Source organism: Geotrypetes seraphini, chromosome 4 (genome assembly GCF_902459505.1).
Source record: "Geotrypetes seraphini chromosome 4, aGeoSer1.1, whole genome shotgun sequence".
In the NCBI taxonomy this organism is placed as follows: domain Eukaryota; kingdom Metazoa; phylum Chordata; class Amphibia; order Gymnophiona; family Dermophiidae; genus Geotrypetes; species Geotrypetes seraphini.
In genome coordinates, this window is record NC_047087.1 from 22001222 (window position 1) to 22020224 (window position 19003).

General features: G+C 42.1%; 1 protein-coding gene across 6 annotated transcripts in view; it reads right to left on the bottom strand.

Annotated features, from left to right (window-relative positions):
* Positions 1-19003, bottom strand: part of PLCG2 (phospholipase C gamma 2) — a 210632-nt gene that overhangs the window by 42978 nt on the left and 148651 nt on the right. For all 6 annotated transcript variants that reach the window (XM_033941197.1, XM_033941196.1, XM_033941199.1 and 3 more), the window contains 4 exons: positions 16459-16639; positions 12838-12912; positions 8440-8543; positions 5364-5460 (listed from right to left, as the gene is read on the bottom strand). In XM_033941197.1, the coding sequence (XP_033797088.1) occupies positions 5364-5460; positions 8440-8543; positions 12838-12912; positions 16459-16639 (457 nt within the window). The remainder of the gene's footprint in view (positions 1-5363; positions 5461-8439; positions 8544-12837; positions 12913-16458; positions 16640-19003) is intronic.

Here is a 19003-nt window from a genome sequence, read left to right on the forward strand (position 1 = left end):
ATTGCTTTCAAGGGAAGTAAAACCCAGATGCCTCAATCAGTCGCAGCGCCCAGGCAAGGTCAACCAATAGCTGAGAATGCTGTCAGGTGGCGTCATGAAGGGTGCGGGATACAGCCAGATCGGGAGGGTGTTCCTTAAAGGACTCTTTCGCCACTCCCGTCGGCTTCTTAGCCTTTTTCTTGGCCACGGGCGTGGACCAGCAGCCGCGCTGAAGTGTAGGTCCCAGGAGGTTCAGGACCCGGCTGGCTGTGCACCCCCTAGGGCGTGCACCTGGGGTGGTCCGCCCTCCTCCGCTCCCCCCTTGGTATGCCATTGCTCCCTACCATCCTGGCTCCCCTTCCATTCCTGTTTCTTGCAGCTCTGCCAGCCCCAACCAGTCCAGAGAAGAGAAGCCTGGCTTGGAAATCACACCCAGGTCCTTCACATAGAAGGAGGCTAGCCATGTTCACTCCATTCATTCCCTGTCTGCCTTCTATCTAGCCCAGCTATCAAAGCTGCTGCACTCTTTGGCCATAACCAGAGACCATGACTCTTTCTGAAATATGGCCGCTAGGTATTCCCACTGAGCTCTCTTCTTCTCCCACCCCTTTTCCTCCACCCAAAGGCTGCAAAATGATGTCCCCATGGCATTCCCAACCCTTCACCAGTTTATAAGCAGAAACCAAGTTCAGGAATTGGGTATTATGGATAGGGTTGCCAAATTTTACTCTAGTAAAATCTGGACCCCCCCCCCCTAGATCCGCCCCCCAGGCCTGCCCAGTTCCACCCATCCCCGCCCCCTAGCCCTGCCCCAGCTCCACCCCTCACTGCCTGCTCTCATCAGTGAGGCTTAATAGAGATCGCGCCACGTTGTGGGGGCGTTGTGGGGGGCGTTGTGGGGTTGTAACCCCCCACATTTTACTGAAAACTTCACTTTTTCCCTGTTTTTAGGGAAAAAGTTAAGTTTACAGTAAAATGTGAAGGGTTACAACCCCCCAAACCCCCCCACAACGCCGGCGCGATCTCTATTAAGCCTCACTGATGAGAGCAGGCAGTGAGGGGTGGAGCTGGGGCAGGGCTAGGGGGTGGGGGTGTAAACTGGGGGGGGCTCCCCAACAAACCCCCCCGTCGGAGCCCCTAAAAACTGTAATTTTCTTTGGCGCGCGCCTCCGTCTTGCGCTCAGTTGTCGGCGCGCGCCTTTGTCTTTTGCGGGGTTGTCTATGAACCCCCCTGGACATGTCCTCGAAAAGGAGGACAAGTTAAATCCAGATGTCTGGTAACCCTAATTATGGAGAATATATGACTGATCCTAAGCTGCTACTGAATAGCTGGAGCTTCGGATCCACTGGAGGCCTGTCTATGCACTTCCATGCAGAAAAATCTTGATTGTGTAACCCAGGGGTGTCCAACCTGTGGCCTGAGGGCCGCATGTGGCGACATGAAGTATTTTGTGCGGCCCCGGTCGAGGGCGATGCAGTGTTTTCCTCTGGTGCCCCCGGGTGTTTACCGAACTTGCCGGCTCCCTCTTCTGTCTTGCTTCAGCTTTTGCGCATTTGTGCGGCCCTAGAATCATTTTTTTTGGCCATTGCGGCCCAGGGAAGCCAAAAGGTTGGACAGCCCTAGTGTAACCCAATCCTGTTCTTGAGACCTCATCAAGACACAGGAGGGTAATTTGTTTTCCTGGCCTTTTCACATCTTAGGCCTCTCTGGCTAACTAAAGCTACAGGATCAAGAACACAAAAGTAACCCTTTTAAAGGAAGAGTCATTTACCCTTGTTTCACTTGACAGGAAGAGAAACTTGACATATAGATATTGCTGATCAAGGTCACTTTAATTACTGAACAATTGTACAATCGATGAACAAGAATGAGATAAAAGCAGGATATTTGCACAGGTTAAATTATTTTGTGCTGTTTCTTTGCTCAGGCACTTTTTCTATGGTGCACATAAGTAGGGCTGCCAGATTTTCCAATCGGGAAATCCAGACCTCCTAGGCCCGCCCCCCAGGCCCACCCAGTTCCACCCATCCCCGCCCTGTAACACCCCAACCCCTGCCCCCCCCGCTGCCTGCTCTTGTTGGGCAGGACGTCCACGCATGCCCGACACTGATTTCTTCAAAGCTTTTCAAGCCCGGATTAAAGTGCTGGGTTCTGAAAAGCTGACCGGACCCCCCCAGACATGTCCGGGGAAACCTGGACGTCTGGTAATTACACGTAAGAGCTTTGATGATTTTTTCTGACCTTTGTAGAACCACACCACTGAGAAGGAAAGCTTTTTTTTAGCTTTAAAATCTCAGGTATTGGCCCTCAAAGGGACCTTTTTTTTCTGCAATTTCCATGTAAATGTACCGTTAAGGTGTGTTGTGGGGAGGAGTGCATGGAGGAGACCATCGCGGGGGAGGAGACATGGGCATCCTGGGGCTGTCGGCCAGGCCTCTTCCCTGGGGAGGCCCTTTTTCTGGGAGCGTGGTCACTCCTCCAAGACTTGCTTGCTCTACTTCATCACTGACGCTGAAACCATGGATTGAAGACAATGTTTTCTTTTTCTTTCCAGTTTATGAATTATTTTTAATCTTATTCATTGGTTTACCACTTGTTTTGTTTTGTTCTATTTTTATCATTTAAATTTCTCCAGAATTCTGTTGTTCAACGGTTCCTCCTTCTGCATTTATTCCTTTCTCTCCTCTCTTCTACCTTCCAAAGTACTTAGATCAATTCAGTCTTGTTAGAATGTTTATTTTCTTATTTTTTCCTCTATCTCTATTTTTCATTTCTTTATTACTCTCCAGGTACTTTAGTTAGATTGTGAGCCTTCGGGACAGTAAGGGAATTTCTAAGTACCTTTCTTACTTATAATTTTAATGTATATTTTCTGTAAACTGCTTAGAACCTAACGGATTAGCGGTAAATAAGAAATAAATTACATTACATTACATTACATTTAAAGAACTTCCTGGAATCAAGGCAACCTCCAGTTCCTATAGCAATATCCACTCCTTCAAATGGTAATTCAAAAGTCGTGGGAGAAAAGTGAACTCCTGCCTATAGAAACATAGAAATAGACAGCAGATAAGGGCCACGGCCCATCTAGTCTGCCCACCCCAATGACCCTCCCCTACCTTTCTCTGTGAATAGATCCCACGTGTCTATCCCATTTGGCCTTAAAATCAGGCCACGCTGCTGGCCTCAATAACCTGAAGTGGAAGACTATTCCAGCGATCAACCACCCTTTCAGTGAAAAAGAATTTCCTGGTGTCCCCGTGCAGTTTCCCACCCCTGATTTTCCACGGATGCCCCCTTGTTGCCGCGGGACCCTTGAAAAAGAAGATATCTTCTTCCACCTCGATGCGGCCCGTGAGATACTTGAATGTCTCGATCATGTCACCCCTCTCTCTGCGTTCCTTGAGTGAGTACAGCTGCAACTTATCCAGCCGTTCCTCGTACGGGAGATCCTTGAGTCCCAAGACCATCCAGGTGGCCATTCTCTGGACCGACTCCAGTCTCAGCACATCCTTACGATAATGCAGCCTCCAGAATTGCACACATTATTCCAGGTGGGGCCTCACCATGGATCTATACAATGGCATAATGACTTCAGGCTTACGGTTAACGAAACTCCTGCGTATGCAACCTATTATTTGCCTTGCCTTGGATGAAGGTTGCTCCACTTGATTGGCAGTCTTCATGTTCTCACTGACGATTACCCTTAAGTCTCGTTCTGCTTCAGTTCTTGTTAGGATCTCGCCATTAAGGGTGTAAGTCTTGCATGGATTTTGGCTGCCCAGGTGCATGACTTTGCATTTTTTGGCATTGAAGCTGAGTTGCCAGGACCTACACCAGCGCTCCAGTAGGAGTCGGTCGTGCATCATGTTGTCGGGCATAGAATTTATGTCTGTTGTGCTTTTGCCCACTACATTGCTTAGTTTGGCGTCATCGGCGAATAATGTTATTTTACCTCGCAGCCCTTCTGCCAAGTCTCTTATAAAGATGTTGAATAGGATCGGGCCCAGGACCGAGCCCTGCGGCACTCCACTGATTACCTCCGTCATTTCGGAGGGGGTGCCGTTCACCACTACCCTCTGAAGCCTACCTCCAAGCCAGTTCCCAACCCATTTCGTCAACGTGTCGCCCAATCCTAAAGAACTCATCTTGCTCAGCAACCTAAGTCCGATTAAAATTTTGAGCTCCTTTTACGAAGGCGCACTAGGGTTTTCAGTGCACAAAATTACCGCGCGCTGTAGCCGAAAATCTACCGCCTCCTAAAAAGGAGGCAGTAGTGGCTAGCGTGCTTGGGAATTTAATGCGCGCTATTGGGCGTGTAAGGCCCTAGCGCACCTTTCTAAAAAGAGCCCTTTGTTTGTCTCCTTATAATTTCCTTGAGCCCTCCAAAATTTTCTCTAATCTTGCTTTTCTCTCCTATATTTCCTAAAATTGAGGTTAATATAGAGGTTTGTTGTTTGTTAAGTTGATTATATAGTTCCTTGGAAATGTTCAACTATTTTCTTTAACAAGTGTTATGCTTGCAATATTGTAAAATTTCTAAAAAAAATTTTTTTTTCCAAATCTTTATTCATTTTTTCATCTCACAACAAGTATACAATAGCATAACAATTGAATCATATAAATCACTTGACTTTCCTATTATCATCATAAATACATAAATTTAAACCCCCCTCCCACCCTCCCTTTCCTCAAACAAAATAATTCAAGCAAATTATACAATATTATATTCAAAGATACTGAAAAAAACAATATTATAATGGTTCATAGTCAAAAGTGCACGCCGACAAAGGCGCGCCGAGACAACTGAGCGCAAGGCGGAAGCCCGCCCCGAAGAAAAACAGTGTTTTAAGGGGCTCCGACGGGGGGGGGGTGTGGATGGGTAAACCCCCCCTCACTTTACTGAATACAGATCGTGCCGGCGTTGTGCGGCATTGTGTGGGGTTTGGGGGGTTGTAACCCCCCTCATTATACTGGAAACTTCACTTTTTCCCTGTTTTTTAGGGAAAAAGTGAAGTTTTCAGTATAATGTGGGGGATTACAACCCCCCACAAAGCCGGCGCGATCTGTATTCAGTAAAGTCGGGGGGTTACCCACCCACACCCCCCGTCGGAGCCCCTTAAAACACTGTTTTTCTTTGGCGCGGGCTTCCGCTTTGCGCTCAGTTGTCTCGGCGCGCCTTTGTCGGTGCGCGCTTTTGACCTGTCACCATTATAATTATATATCTTCCCTTTCCATACCTATAATACTTTTATGCAAAAAGGTGTCTAATCATTACAAAATTTGTAAAAAAAAAAAATTTTTTAAAGAGCGGTGAAATCCAGCCCCCCCCCCCCCCTCAGCTCCATTGATCACACTTTCCATAGTACTCTGGGCTACATACCTGGTTCCCACATTCTTCAGGGCTACCTGTACATATGTCTTCTACATAATTAGAAGGAAAATAGCACTGTATTTTATCTCCATAGTCTCCTTTCCACCTGAATGAGAGAGACACGCCCATCAAAATATTTGTAAATTTACAAGTTATTTTCTCTGCCAGTTGGGGTCTGGCTGTTTATTGCTGGACACCTGATTGCCTTACGGGGCCAGCCAGGAGCTTCGGACCCCAGAAGGGTTGGAAGTTCCATGGACGCAACAAATTTTACATAGTGCATAAGAGGATGGAATGGATCAATTGGCTTTTTTCTGCCATCTGACTCGTTATGCCTCCCTGTGCTTCTAAGGATATATCAATTGCAATGCCAACAAGACCCCAACACAATCGCAGCAAGTGATCTATTTAAAGAGAGGAAAAGGATCTCAGAAACCTGCTCAGACCCATCAGTGTTGAAAAGAACTCAGACGTATTGGTTCCAGATTTCAATCACGGACCCTGAAAAACCTCTCGAACTATCTTCAGTTCAATATTCAAAACTTTTAAAGTGTATAATGTTCAAAAGTATAATTTTGGTCATCATCCCCCTCTTTTACTAGCCGATTTAACATGCGCTAAACGCTAACGCATCCACAGAATATAATGGACGCGTTAGCACAGGGGTCTCAAAGTCCCTCCTCGAGGGCCGCAATCCAGTCGGGTTTTCAGGATTTCCCCAATGAATATGCTTGAGATCTATGTGCATGCACTGCTTTCAATGCATATTCATTGGGGAAATCCTGAAAAGCCAACTGGATTGCGTCCCTCAAGGAGGGACTTTGAGATCCCTGCGTTAGCATTTAGCTCGCATTAAATCGGCTAGCGCGCCATTATTAGCAAAATTAATTGTCAACACAACATAATATTGTATTATAAGATCAGGAACTTATCTCGTGTAGAGGCTCTCAGCCAAACATGACATGACCCGTTTCACTGGAAAGACCAGCTTCATCAGGAGCCTTTTAACAGGCTGTTTTATTATGAGCAAGCACTGATCTCAACTTTCCGAGAAATACCGCAGCAATTCAATCATGGCGTCTAATTGAACAGCTATTTCTTGGAAAGTTGTGATGGATACTGAAGAATCTAGTTATTTAAAAACAAAACAAAACCAAAACCCACCTGAATCCACCTTGTCCCGCTCCCAGCCTCGCGCCATTCTGCTTCCAGTTCTGCCCCATTACACCCCACCCCCGTAGAAACCTATGGTTCCCTTCAGCCGAACTTGGGGCCGAGTCTGGAGGGACGTTGATGTGATGATATCACATGATTGCGCGTGTGCATATGATATCATCCTGTCGATGTTCATGCTTGCGTAGAGGGCCTCCAGACCCGGCCCTGAGCTTGGGGACTTCCAAAACCCAGACAAACTGCTGGGTTTTGGAAATCCCTCTGGGCACCTGGACATGTCCGGATTTTACTGGATGTCTAGTAACCCTACGTAAATAGGGAGTAGTTCCTCAGCCAGTTGCAAATGATACCACAGGCCAACAGAAGTCATTTTCAACTGAGCTGAAAGCCCAAAGTCTGAATAAACCAGCAGGCCAAAAATACAATAAGTCTACTAATTTGCAAATCTTCAGATTTCTTTGGAATATTAAAAAATGGTCACACGTAACTGGAAGAGCCACGACAGAATAAATGACACATTTTGGTGGGCAAATGCGTGTACCACATATAAATATGAGAGAATGAATGCGGAATGTATGGGGTTTAGTAGCTCATTTAATAAAGTGTGGAGCCCATTGACTACATTTGTTACCTCGCAATAAGGGTCATATATCTCTCCTAGATTTCCTTACACATCCAGGGTGGGTGTGTGGGGAAGGGAAATGTATTTTGAGGATTAAAATTACTTAATTATAATATTGTAATCACATCATATGTCATATTGTATTAATAATTGGGAGGAGGGTGGGAGAAATTGATTGTTTTATGTATTATTTGTATAGTTATCAGTGCGTTTTATGCAGTATTTTATGTTTAATTAATTGTATTGCACTGTCAAAGTTTGAAAATCAATAAAGATTTAAAAAAAAAAAAAAAGGTCTGTATTCTTTTTGGCAAAAGAGCACTTCAGAAAGCAGTAAACTTCAGTACTGACCAAGGGTGTCAGGTCAAAAGCGCACCGGGACAAAGGCGCGCGCAGACAATTGAGCGCAGCGCAGAGGCGCGCGCCGCAGAAAATTACTGTTTTTAGGGCTCCGACGGGGGGGGCGTGGGGGGGAACTCCCCACTTTACTTAATAGAGATCGAGCCGCGTTGTGGGGAGTTTGGGGGTTGTAACCCCCCACATTTTACTGAAAACTTCACTTTTTCCCTGTTTTTAGGGGAAAAGTTAAGTTTACAGTAAAATGTGGAGGGTTACAACCCCCCAAACCCCCCACAACGCCAGCGCGATCTCTATTAAGTAAACTGGGGGGGGCTCCCCAACAAAAACCCCCGTCGGAGCCCCTAAAAACTGTAATTTTCTTCGGCGCGCGCCTCCGTCTTGCGCTCAGTTGTCGGCGCGCGCCTTTGTCTTTCGCGGGGTTGTCTATGAACCCTGACCAAGCCTCACTGTCAGAACAGAGATAGGGTTACCAGATGTCTGGACTTCCACGGACATGTCCTCCTTTTCGAGGACATGTCCGGAAGCCTGGACAGCTTTTCAAAACCTGGCACTTTGTCCAGGTTTTGAAAAGTTTCCTTGAAATTGTGTCGGGCAGGAGGTCATCCGTGAATGTGTGGATGTCGTGTGTGATGTCATCGCATTGCATCCATGCATGCGTGGATGCCCTTTTACCTGACGAGAGCAGGCAGCGGGGGGCAGGACTGGGGCATAACAGGGCGGGGACTGGGCGGGTCTAGGGGGTCTAGATTTTACTAAAGTAAAATCTGGTGACCCTAAACAAGGTAATATGTGCCAGAGAACATAGAGGTGAAGGAAGAAAGCATTTCAAATCAACACAGAAAAGAAAACCACCGTTCAATTGACTTCATGGCAAATAAACTCCACAACCTTCCCCTCCCCCCCACCTGTAGTCCTGGGGAAACTCCTTACCAGCCTCCTTCTTCCTTGTTCACGTTATGAATCAGGGCCCCCCTGCAGAAATTCAGTTCATCACTTCTTCTGGCGTTGTAGTCATACAAAGCCTTCACTGTTCTCTGAAGATTTAGAAGAGAAATGTAGTTGATGAGAAGAGCTGCCAGACTAAGAGGTATGCTAATCTCCAGCTTTAATTTAAGAATTAGGAGGATCCTGAGTGTGACAACTGCTTATATTTCTATTCTATAATAATAATAATTTATTTCTTATATACCACTATACCGTGAAGATCAAAGCGGTTTACAATAAAGATACATTTGACAGTACATGGGATAGAAACGGTTTACAATAAAGATACATTTAGTCAGTACATGGGATACAAGTGGGTTACAGTAAAGATATTTATGTCAGTGCATGGGATTCAAGGTGGAAAGTATAATTAGTTTCGGGCCTTGGAATTAGGGGGCGAGATGGAAGGGTCATGGCGAGGAAGAGTTGGGTATAGGAATTTAGAATTTGTTAAATAGTCGAGTTTTCAGGGATTGTCCATTGTCCATTGATACTTGCTTTTTGGAAATCAATTTGGGGTCAAATAAATGATTTGTTAGAAAATCCAGTTGAATTAATTTCAGGATGATTGGGAGCCTTTAACAAATTATTGTAATGAATAGATACCAATTTTCCTTTAACAGTGCATGTCCAAGATGGGAGGGAGGGGGTGGATAGAGTTTGGTCTTTCTATAATTGTAAGGAATGTTAGGAAATATTTTATTATATGATATATCTGTTATATTTTTGATATGGAAGGGAGGGGAGGGAGGGTGATAATTCTTTTTAAAATGGATTATTGCAGAATATTAAGTGTTGTATCTAAGTTAAAATGTTTTTATTTGCTGGGACAGTTAAAAATGAATAAATTTTTTTTTTTTAACTTATGACACTGTGTTATTTGGCACATCAATGAGAGCTAGAAGTCAAATTTCATCTTATAATAATAAGCTATTACTCATTATGACAGGGGTTGCCATACAACATATAATGAAAAATTGGGATCGCTTAAATTATAGCTTTTGGTGGAATTCGCTATGTCACGTATTTAAAATGGAAAGGGTAATTGCCATTCAAAGGGGGTGCATTAAGAAATTTCAGGATATTTGGGAGCCATTAACAAAATACTGTAATGATTGAATATCAAAATTTTCCCCTTCAATATGCACATCCAAGAAGGGGGGAGGGGGGTGGGGACTTCTTGGTTTTCTTTTGAGAGTAACAAAGGTGGGAGGGGGAGGTTATTATATGTTTGTCTTGAGTTGACGAATGTTATTGAATAGGGAAGGGAAGGGATATGGAATTTGAAATTGAGTTTTGTATAATATTAAGTGATGTATGTAAGACCAAATGGATGTTATATACTGTTTCACTTATTGTGAGTGTTAAAATGAATAAAGAATTTAAAAAAAAAGAAGGATTTTTCATATGATATTATGTTATTTGGTACATCAATGAGAGCGAAGAGCCAAATATCTTCTAATAATAAAAACTTTTACTCATTATGACAGGGGTTGCCATACAGCATATTATGAAAAACTGGAAAAATTGGAACTGGCTGAATTGTAATTTTTGGTGGAATTCTTTATGCCAAATCTTTAAAATGGAGCGGGTAATAATCATACAGCAGGGGCATTTTAAGAAATTTAAGGATATTTGGGAGCCATTAACAAAATATTGTAAAGAATGAATATTGGTTTTTCCCTATGAACATACACGTCCAAGTCGGGGGGGGAGGGGGAGGGGGATATTTTATGTTTTCTTATGTTTTAAGGACAATTGTTGGGTATGTGGGAGGAAGGGATATTTGATGTGAATTAGACTTTGGTAGAATATTAAGGGCTCCTTTTACGAAGCCGCGTCAGCGGCTTTATCGCATGCAACTTTTTAGCGCACGCTAACCCCTGCGCTAGCTGAAAAACTACCGCCTGCTCAAGAGGAGGCAGTAGCGGCTAGCGCGACCGGCAAATTAGCGCATACTATTACGTGCGTTAAACCGCTAACGCGGCTTCGTAAAAGGAGCCCTATGTGTAAAATGATTTATCTTATACTGCACTTATTGAACTTTTTAAAGATGAATAAAGAATTTTTTTAAAAAAAGGATTTTTTCAAATTGGTTGGGGTTCTTTAGACTCGGCTCTTGGAAAGTGCTGCCCCTTCTATCACACAGGGGTATATTATAGTTTATAGTTTATTCAATTTTTGATTAAACGCCTTTTCGATACTACAAAGCGTTGTACAGAGTAAAAAGTATTAACATTTCACAAAAATGACGATTAAACATACTTTCCTATAGTAAACTACAGGAATACAGACCGTACAAACTGGGTAAATGTTGACCTATTTGCCATAGAAACATAAGGATAAGTGGGAAGAAATACACTTGTAATAGAAAAGTGAGGAACATTTAAGGGAAAAACACTTAGGACCAGGGGAACAGTATAAAATTAATAGTTGAGGAAAAGTGGTTCAATTAAAAGCGTCGTTAAAAAGAAAGCACTTTAAATTGCTTTTAAAAGTTTTTAGGTTTTTTTCCATTTTTATATACAAAGGCAGAGCGTTCCAGATTGTAGGGGCTGTGACAGAAAACGTAGTGGTGCGACGTGTACCAATGATTTTTTTTTTTTTTTTTCCCATTATTTTTTATTTTCAAATTTTACATAAAGTGTACAAAATATTAAAGTACAATTGATAAATACATATTATCACTTTTATATCTAATACATTATATATCTAAATTTGATTTTCCCCCTCACCCTCCCCCCACCCTTTTATTACTTTAATATAATATTTTTAATTTTCAAATTTTACAGAAAGTGTACAACATGTTAGAATACAATTAAATGAATATTCAATATCATTTTTATATCTAATACATTATGTTCTAAATAAATTTTATCCCCTCTCCCTCCCCCCACCCTTCTATTACTTTTCATTCATACATTACATATTGTATAATATATTATAACATATTATGTAGAAATTATTTTCCTTATCCCCCCTCTATGTATGTCATAAAAAAGATCCTTAAAAGAAGAAAAGAAGAAGAAAAATCCTACTATTTATTCATTACAGTATTTTGTCAATGGCCCCCATATTTTTATAAATTTAGTATATGTCCCTCTTTGTATTGCTATTGTGTACCAATGATTTTTAAAGAGGGAATATGAAGGTTATATTGAGAGATGGATCTTAGAGTTCTTGGGGGGTCGTATGGGATCAGAAGTCTATCTATGAAAGCTGGTGAGTTGGTCTGCATTGTTTTAAATGCCAAAAGAGCGATTTTGTAAGTTACCCTGTGTGAAACTGGTAACCAGTGGGCCTTTTGGAGCAAAGGGGTAACATGATCATATTTTTTTGCTCCCGAGATTATTTTAATGGCCGTATTTTGAACAAGCTGCAAGCGTTTTAAATCTTTGTGATAGATACCGTTTAGATATGTCGCCTAAAACCCTCCACTTTCACGAGTCTCAAATGCTGATGACCTTGGCCCACCGTACCATGAACTGTCGCACTCTACGGTATATTGCCCATCATATGATGCTCTGACCTACCAAGCCGCAGACAAGCGTACAAGATGCAGACTATGTTTATTACATCAATTATTGAATGCGGTTAATGTTACCACCTTTTAACAAACCAAGGGACCCGACACGGTCTGTGTTTCAGTTAACACGCCTTCATCAGGGGTCCCAGGTAGAAAAGGTATCGAATTAAACCGCAAACAAAAAAACTTGAGCCTGTATAAATCGGAAGTAATTGCTGACCAGAGGTCTCTGTATAAACTTGCTACAAAGCCACCATATGTGCCAAAATAGAGAGCCTCCACTTTGCAAAACCCCACCACACTATCTACTATATACTATGCCCACCCACACCATGGTTTTGTTGGACAATGCTTGGCCACATTTTGTCATACTGTCACCTTTTCTCACACACTCTACAGCGTATAGTATAGTATCTTTCATACTATATTTGCCACACTGTCTACCCACTAGGGTCTACCATGTTACATATCATACTGTCATGTCATACTAGATTATCCACCCTTATATATCTACCATACTATGTTTGTATATATATCACTGTTTGCCATGTTACGTATATTTGCTATACTATGCTTATATATAGAATACTATGTTGGCCATGCTATGCTTATATATCATACCGTTTGCCATGCTTATAGATGCGCTGAATGGCCCGCGCTGCTCCCAACGCTCATAGAATTCCTATGAGCGTCGGGAGCAGCGCAGGCCAATCAGCGTGGCTCTCTGCACTAAAAACTGCTAGCGCAGTTTCATAGAAGAGGCCCTAAGAAAAGGAGCCTGCTTTTGGAGGTACATCTTTTGGAGCAATGGAACGTACCACTGAAGGAGCGATTTCATTGGGAAACACATACATCCGTCCCTTCACATCATAAAGTGAATTAATGTCTTTTTCCTGAAATACAAAAGGGGGAAAAAAAGAGACATTAAGGGAAGCACACTGCAAAACTGACAAATGCAGAGAATCACATGACATGAGAAGACACAGTCAACTGTTTAACATGAGACTCCTGAACAAACGCGCCCCCCTCCCCCCCTTTCCAAATTGCTGGCTTTGTACGTTCTTTCTTGTACGTTTTACCTGCCTTCCTATTACTCATGTTAGTCAGAACTGGAAAACATTGTTATTGTAATACGTTTCTTTATTGTATTATTGTAACTTGTACATCGCTTAGAAATTAAAATAGGCGATTAATCAAAAACAGAAATAAACTTGAAACTTGAAACTTTCTGTTTCCCTACATGGATATATTTGTCAAAATTGACCAAAGGTGCACAGCCTTTGCTTTTTTATGTGACTGAGGGCTAGATGCACTAAAGTGTCTGATCATCTAACGATCGTCACTAAACCGATTTGACTGTTTAGCGACCGATCGTATTTGCGATCCCGATGCCCAAAATGGCTCACCGTATGGTTTTCCATACGGTCCTATATTCGCCTTCTCTAAAATCGGCAGAAGAGATGCTCACTCCCTCCTGCCACCATGAACCAACCCTCCTGCCCCCCTCCATGCCCTGCTAATCAACCGCTCCCCTCCCCTTCCTCAAACCCTTTCTTTAAAAAATCAGCAGAAAGGTTGCCCACTGCATCCTGAAACCAGATGCCCCCTGCCCACCCCCATACCTTAAAAATCGATGACAGCAGGAGGGATGCCCAGTCCCTCCTGCTCTCCAGGGGACATTTTTCAAACAGCGCATTCACGTGGGCAACCAGCCATTCATGAAGGACTTGGAAAACTGCCCTCATTGAGGGTATTAGGCACTGGGATGATGCATGCTAGGCATCAGTCCTATAACGGCAACTGTGTAAGTCTAGTGTTGTACACCAAACTTTAGGTGCAAGCCAGTGTCATAGTAGATTGTAAGCTCTTCTGAGCAGGGACATGTTAAAATGTACAGAGCTGCATACGCCTTTCAGCACTATAGAAATAATAAATAGTAGTAGTAGTAACGGGGGGCGGGGGAGGGGAATCTGCCCTGGGCGCTGTCTTGCTGAATGCACTAGCACCCCTCATCCTCTTCCCCCTCCCCCCACTCCTTCCCCTCCGTGAGCGCCTTCACGTGTCGTTCCCTCCCCACACTGTACATCTATCTCTTTGCTGGTGCACGCAGCAACTCCAACCTGCTGCTCCCGCCAGTGTTGGCTCTCCCTCTGATGTCATTTCCGGGTCCCGCACCTATGAAACAACAACAGAGGGAGAGCCGACACCGATGTGGGCAGCAAGTTGGTGTCGCCGCTCACCCCGTGGAAGTTAAGAGGTATGGGATAGGAAAGGGGTGTGCACGCCCGTGGCTGGGGGGAGGAGGAGAAGAGGACAAGGGAGGGGCGCCTCTCACCCTCGCTACGCCACTGGTGCAGGCCCTTATGCTGGCTTACAGGCTGGTGAAATGCTCACAGATAGGCATATCAGGGAAAATTGTATAAGAGGTGCCTAAAGTTTTTTCAAATTACGTCTGATACGTTCGATCTCTAAATTTCTTGAGCCCAAATCCATCAATATACTAATTCATTCATTGATCATAGCCAAAATCGATCACTGTAATTCCCTTTTACTCAATATTTCGCAAAAAGATAAAAAGAAGAGTCCAAATAATCCAAAACACGGTGGTTAAACTGATCTACAATGCTAAAAAATATGACCACGTTACGCCCTTGATGATTGATTCCCATTGGCTCCCTAAAAGCCATCGCATCACTTTTAAAATACTACTTCTAGTTTTTAAATCCTTAACCTACAATGAACCTCAATTCATAACCAGAATGCTTACTCCTTATAACACATCCCGGTCTCTCCGTTCAACTTATCATAACCTTCTAACGGTTCCATCCCTGAAAATTATAGGCACCAGAAGACAGGATATGTTTTCAGTTATGGCCCCTCAACTGTGGAACTCTATACCACAGTACATCAGAGATGAAAAAGATCTCTCATCCTTTAAAAAAATCCTAAAAACCTATCTTTTTAAAGACGCATTCAGCCTATCACTCACTGACCTGAAATCATAAGCTTTTTTTTTTCTTTTAACATCTTTGAATTTTTTACCCTTCCTCTCGTTTACTTCCCTATTGTTTTTCAACTCTAACAAGGAATTGTAACTTTTCCCCCCCTACCCCCCACGATTCATGTTAGTCCTATTCTGTAAGTCTGAAATTATTTTATTGTATTCACTACCCGTTTTTTAATAAATTGTACATCGCTTAGGAAATTAAGTAAGCGATTCATCAAACACTAATAAAAACTTGAAACTTGAAACCTAACTTAGGGGTCCTTTTACTAAGGTGCACTAACTGATTTAGCGCGGGCTGAATGCTAAGGCGCCCAGAGAATATAATGGGTGCCGCTAAATCGGTTAACGTGCCTTAGTGAAAGGACCCCTTAATTAGTAAATTGGCTTCAATTATGAGCTTTAACAAGTTTCTTTTTTTTAATATTCTTTATTTATTTTTAAAACTTCAATTGTGCACAAAAGATGATACATTTACATAAAATATTATCATTACATCACAATATACTTAATAGAGTAAAGACAAGATTTATTTTCTCCCATCCGCTTCTCATTAACCAACATCTCATAAAAATACTTGAATCAACCCTTCTATGTTTCTTAACAAATGCCAAAACATATCCCCCTCCCCCATCCCCGGATGTGTAGGTTTCCCTCAGTTTATACAAATAAATCAATCTTTACAATATTTAGTTAATGGTTCCCAAACTTCCATAAATTTTTTATAATATCCCTTCTGAATGTTATAAACTTTTCCATTTAATTATAGTTTTTGGTGTAATTCCTTGTGCCATATTTTTTTTTTTTTTTTTATGTGTAAATATGTTTTTTTAAGTTTTACAATAAAAAACAGCAAAAATATGAGCAGCATAACAGTACCAACACTACCCCCCCTCCCCCCCACCTCCCACCCCCCCACCCCCAATCCCCAACACACAAATGCAAAGCAAAGCAACCTTGTGCCATATTTATAAAATGGAAAGAACACTAGCCACTCAGAAAGGGAATTTCAAGAAATTTCAGGAGATTTGGGAACCATTAACAAAATATTGTAATGTTTAAATATTGTTTATTCCCTTTAAAAATGCACATCCGGGAGGGGGGAGGACAGGGGGGGTGACATGATAATGAATTTTGGTATATAGATATGGGGTTTGGAAAATGTGATTGATTAGGGGTAGGGGGATTAATTCTGATATGGACATTAATAGAATATTAAGTGTGATATTGAGTATAAAATGTTGTATTTACTGTTACACTTATTGTAAGTTTTAAAAAGAATAAAGAATTGGAAAAAAAAAAGATATAACAGGGATTCCCCACCAGAATGAATAATTTAATCTATCCCAATTTTTCCAATTCTTTAAAATAAGCTGCAAGTTTCTAATTGAGCTAACGAGGCAACCCAGAATTATTGCACAAAGACGACACTTGCCATTTGGTAACGATCCAGCAGTTCCTCGGTCACTGGGTACCGCAGTTTCATCTTCCTGTACAACGGGTGCTTTTCATAGTAGCTGACAAGTTCCACCAAGCTGTCAAAGTATGCAGACGTCCCTAGCACAAAGTGGTGTCCTTCCTGGTGGATTCGGCAGTGCTTCACCTTTCCTTCCGCCCTGTAGAATTTAAGCAGAACCGGTTCCCAGTAACTCTGTGATAAATTATCCACGTTTTTGGTAATCACTGTTGAGACTGCGGTCCAATAAAGGTCCCTGTTTAGAATACTCAGTGGGTGGGGGGAAGGGAAATGTACTTTGAGGAGTTAAATTATTTAATTTTAATATTGAAATCACATCATATGTATTATTGTATTAATAATTAAGATGAGGATGGGAGTAAATGACTGTTTAATGTAATAATTGTATAGTTATTAGTGCGTTCTATGCAGTATTTATGATTTACCAATTGTATTGCACTATCAAAGTTTGAAAATCAATAAAAATTTAAACACAGATGGTAAGGCAAAAAAAAAAAAAAAAAAAAAGAATACTCAGTTCTCCTATGTTATGAAAAGGGAGGGGACCTTTTCGTCTTTTGGGTTATTCCTGCATAGGTCCAAACTATGGAGGGAAACACTGAAACTTGGGTTTTGGCCAGGTACTAGTAACCTGGATTGGCCACCAAGATAACTGGCTACTGGGCTTGCTGGACCATTGGTCTGACCTAGTAAAGCTATTCTTATGTTCTTATATAGCTATTCTTATGTTCTTATAAAGTGCCTATTTTAGGGTATAATTTTATAAAGGCATTTTAATATGTAAATGCCAGGATGTGTGTGAAATATCTCTTATAATACAAAAAAGGTGATAAAAAAAACAATTGAGAAACTTATTTTAAAAATATATATCTAATCTAATCTAATCTAATCCTTAGGTTTATATACCGCATCATCTCCACGTTCGTAGAGCTCAACGCGGTTTACAGTAGGAGAAATAGGAAGGAACTACAACAGAGGGTTAGAGGTAGAAGTGTGAAGAAAATTTAGAGGACTTGGGATGCCAAAATATAAGAGTTTCCTTGATTCCTAAGTTGGAGGGAGACTTACATTTTTTGAGAAAAGCCAGGTTTTCAGATGGCGGGAGCTCAAGTTCCGAAGAGGGGAGGCAAAGTTGTTCCAGAGCTCAGTGATTTTGAAGTGGAGGGAGGTCCCTAGCTTTCCTGTGTGGGAAATGCCTTTTAGCGAGGGGAAGGATAGTTTTAATTTGTGGGAGAATCTGGTGGTATTAAGGTTTGAGGAATTCCAAGAAAGAGGGATAAAGGGAGGGAGGATACCATATAGGATTTTGAAAGTTAAACAGGCGCATTTATAGTGGACCCTGGCGATTATCTTCCAAAAATGATATATGTCTTCAAAAACTTTGTAATACGGAAAACAGGGATATCCTTCTACACTTGGCAAATTCCAAAGAATCTTTCAGGTCAAATATCCCCCGCTTTATTTATTTACCTCACTCAATGCTTTGACAACCACATATTTTGATTTTAGCAGATGGTTTTTTGCCATTGTGTTTCTGCAACATTTCTTGTAATATTAACCTGTTCATACTAGTATTCAAGAAGATAAGAGTGCATGTATTTATGCACAACTCTGATGTAGAGAGTTGCGATTTATGCATTTACAGTACTGCACTTTATGGTCGTGAGGAGTTTGTAAATGTCTGCAACAAATAGCAGGAAATGATGTTATAGAAAGGCTTCTCCTGCTGCCGTTGGAAGAGGTTGCTGAGTGGAAGGCTGCAAGGGGCGAGCCACAAAACGCCGCTGATAGGCCGTTTGCTGTCTGAATGGCCGTGAAGGTGGAGGTTTCTTCTTAGTCTTAAGAAGGGTATCCCAGCGGGTTTCATGAGCCGAGAGCTTCTGGGTTGTTGAGTCCATAGAATCTCCGAACAGCTCATCCTCTAAACATGGGGCATTAGCCAACCGGTCTTGATGATTAACATCAAGCTCAGAGACTCTGAGCCAAGCCAAACGGCGCATGGCTACAGATATGGCTGTTGCTCTCGAGGTAAGCTCAAAAGTGTCATATATAGACCTTACCATGAATTTTCTGAGCTGGAAAAGAGCTGAAGAGCACTGATGGAAAGCCTCACGATTCCCTACAGGAAGGTACTGCTCAAAGGAAGCCATGGTGGTAAGGAGATGCTTTAAATAAAACGAAAAATGAAAAGCATAGTTACCAGAACGATTAGCAAGCATTGCATTCTGGTAAAGTCGCTTACCGAATTTGTCCATGGCTTTACCCTCTCTGCCAGGAGGGACAGAGGCATAGACACTAGCTCCTAAGGACTTCTTGAGGGTGGATTCTACAAGAAGAGACTCATGAGAGAGTTGCGGTTTATCGAAACCAGGAATAGGGATTACTTTATAAAGGGAATCCAATTTGCGGGGAGCTCCCGGGATAGTAAGAGGAGTCTCCAGATTCTTGTAAAAGGTCTCCCTAAGGATGTCATGTAAAGGGAGTTTCAAGAATTCCTTTGGAG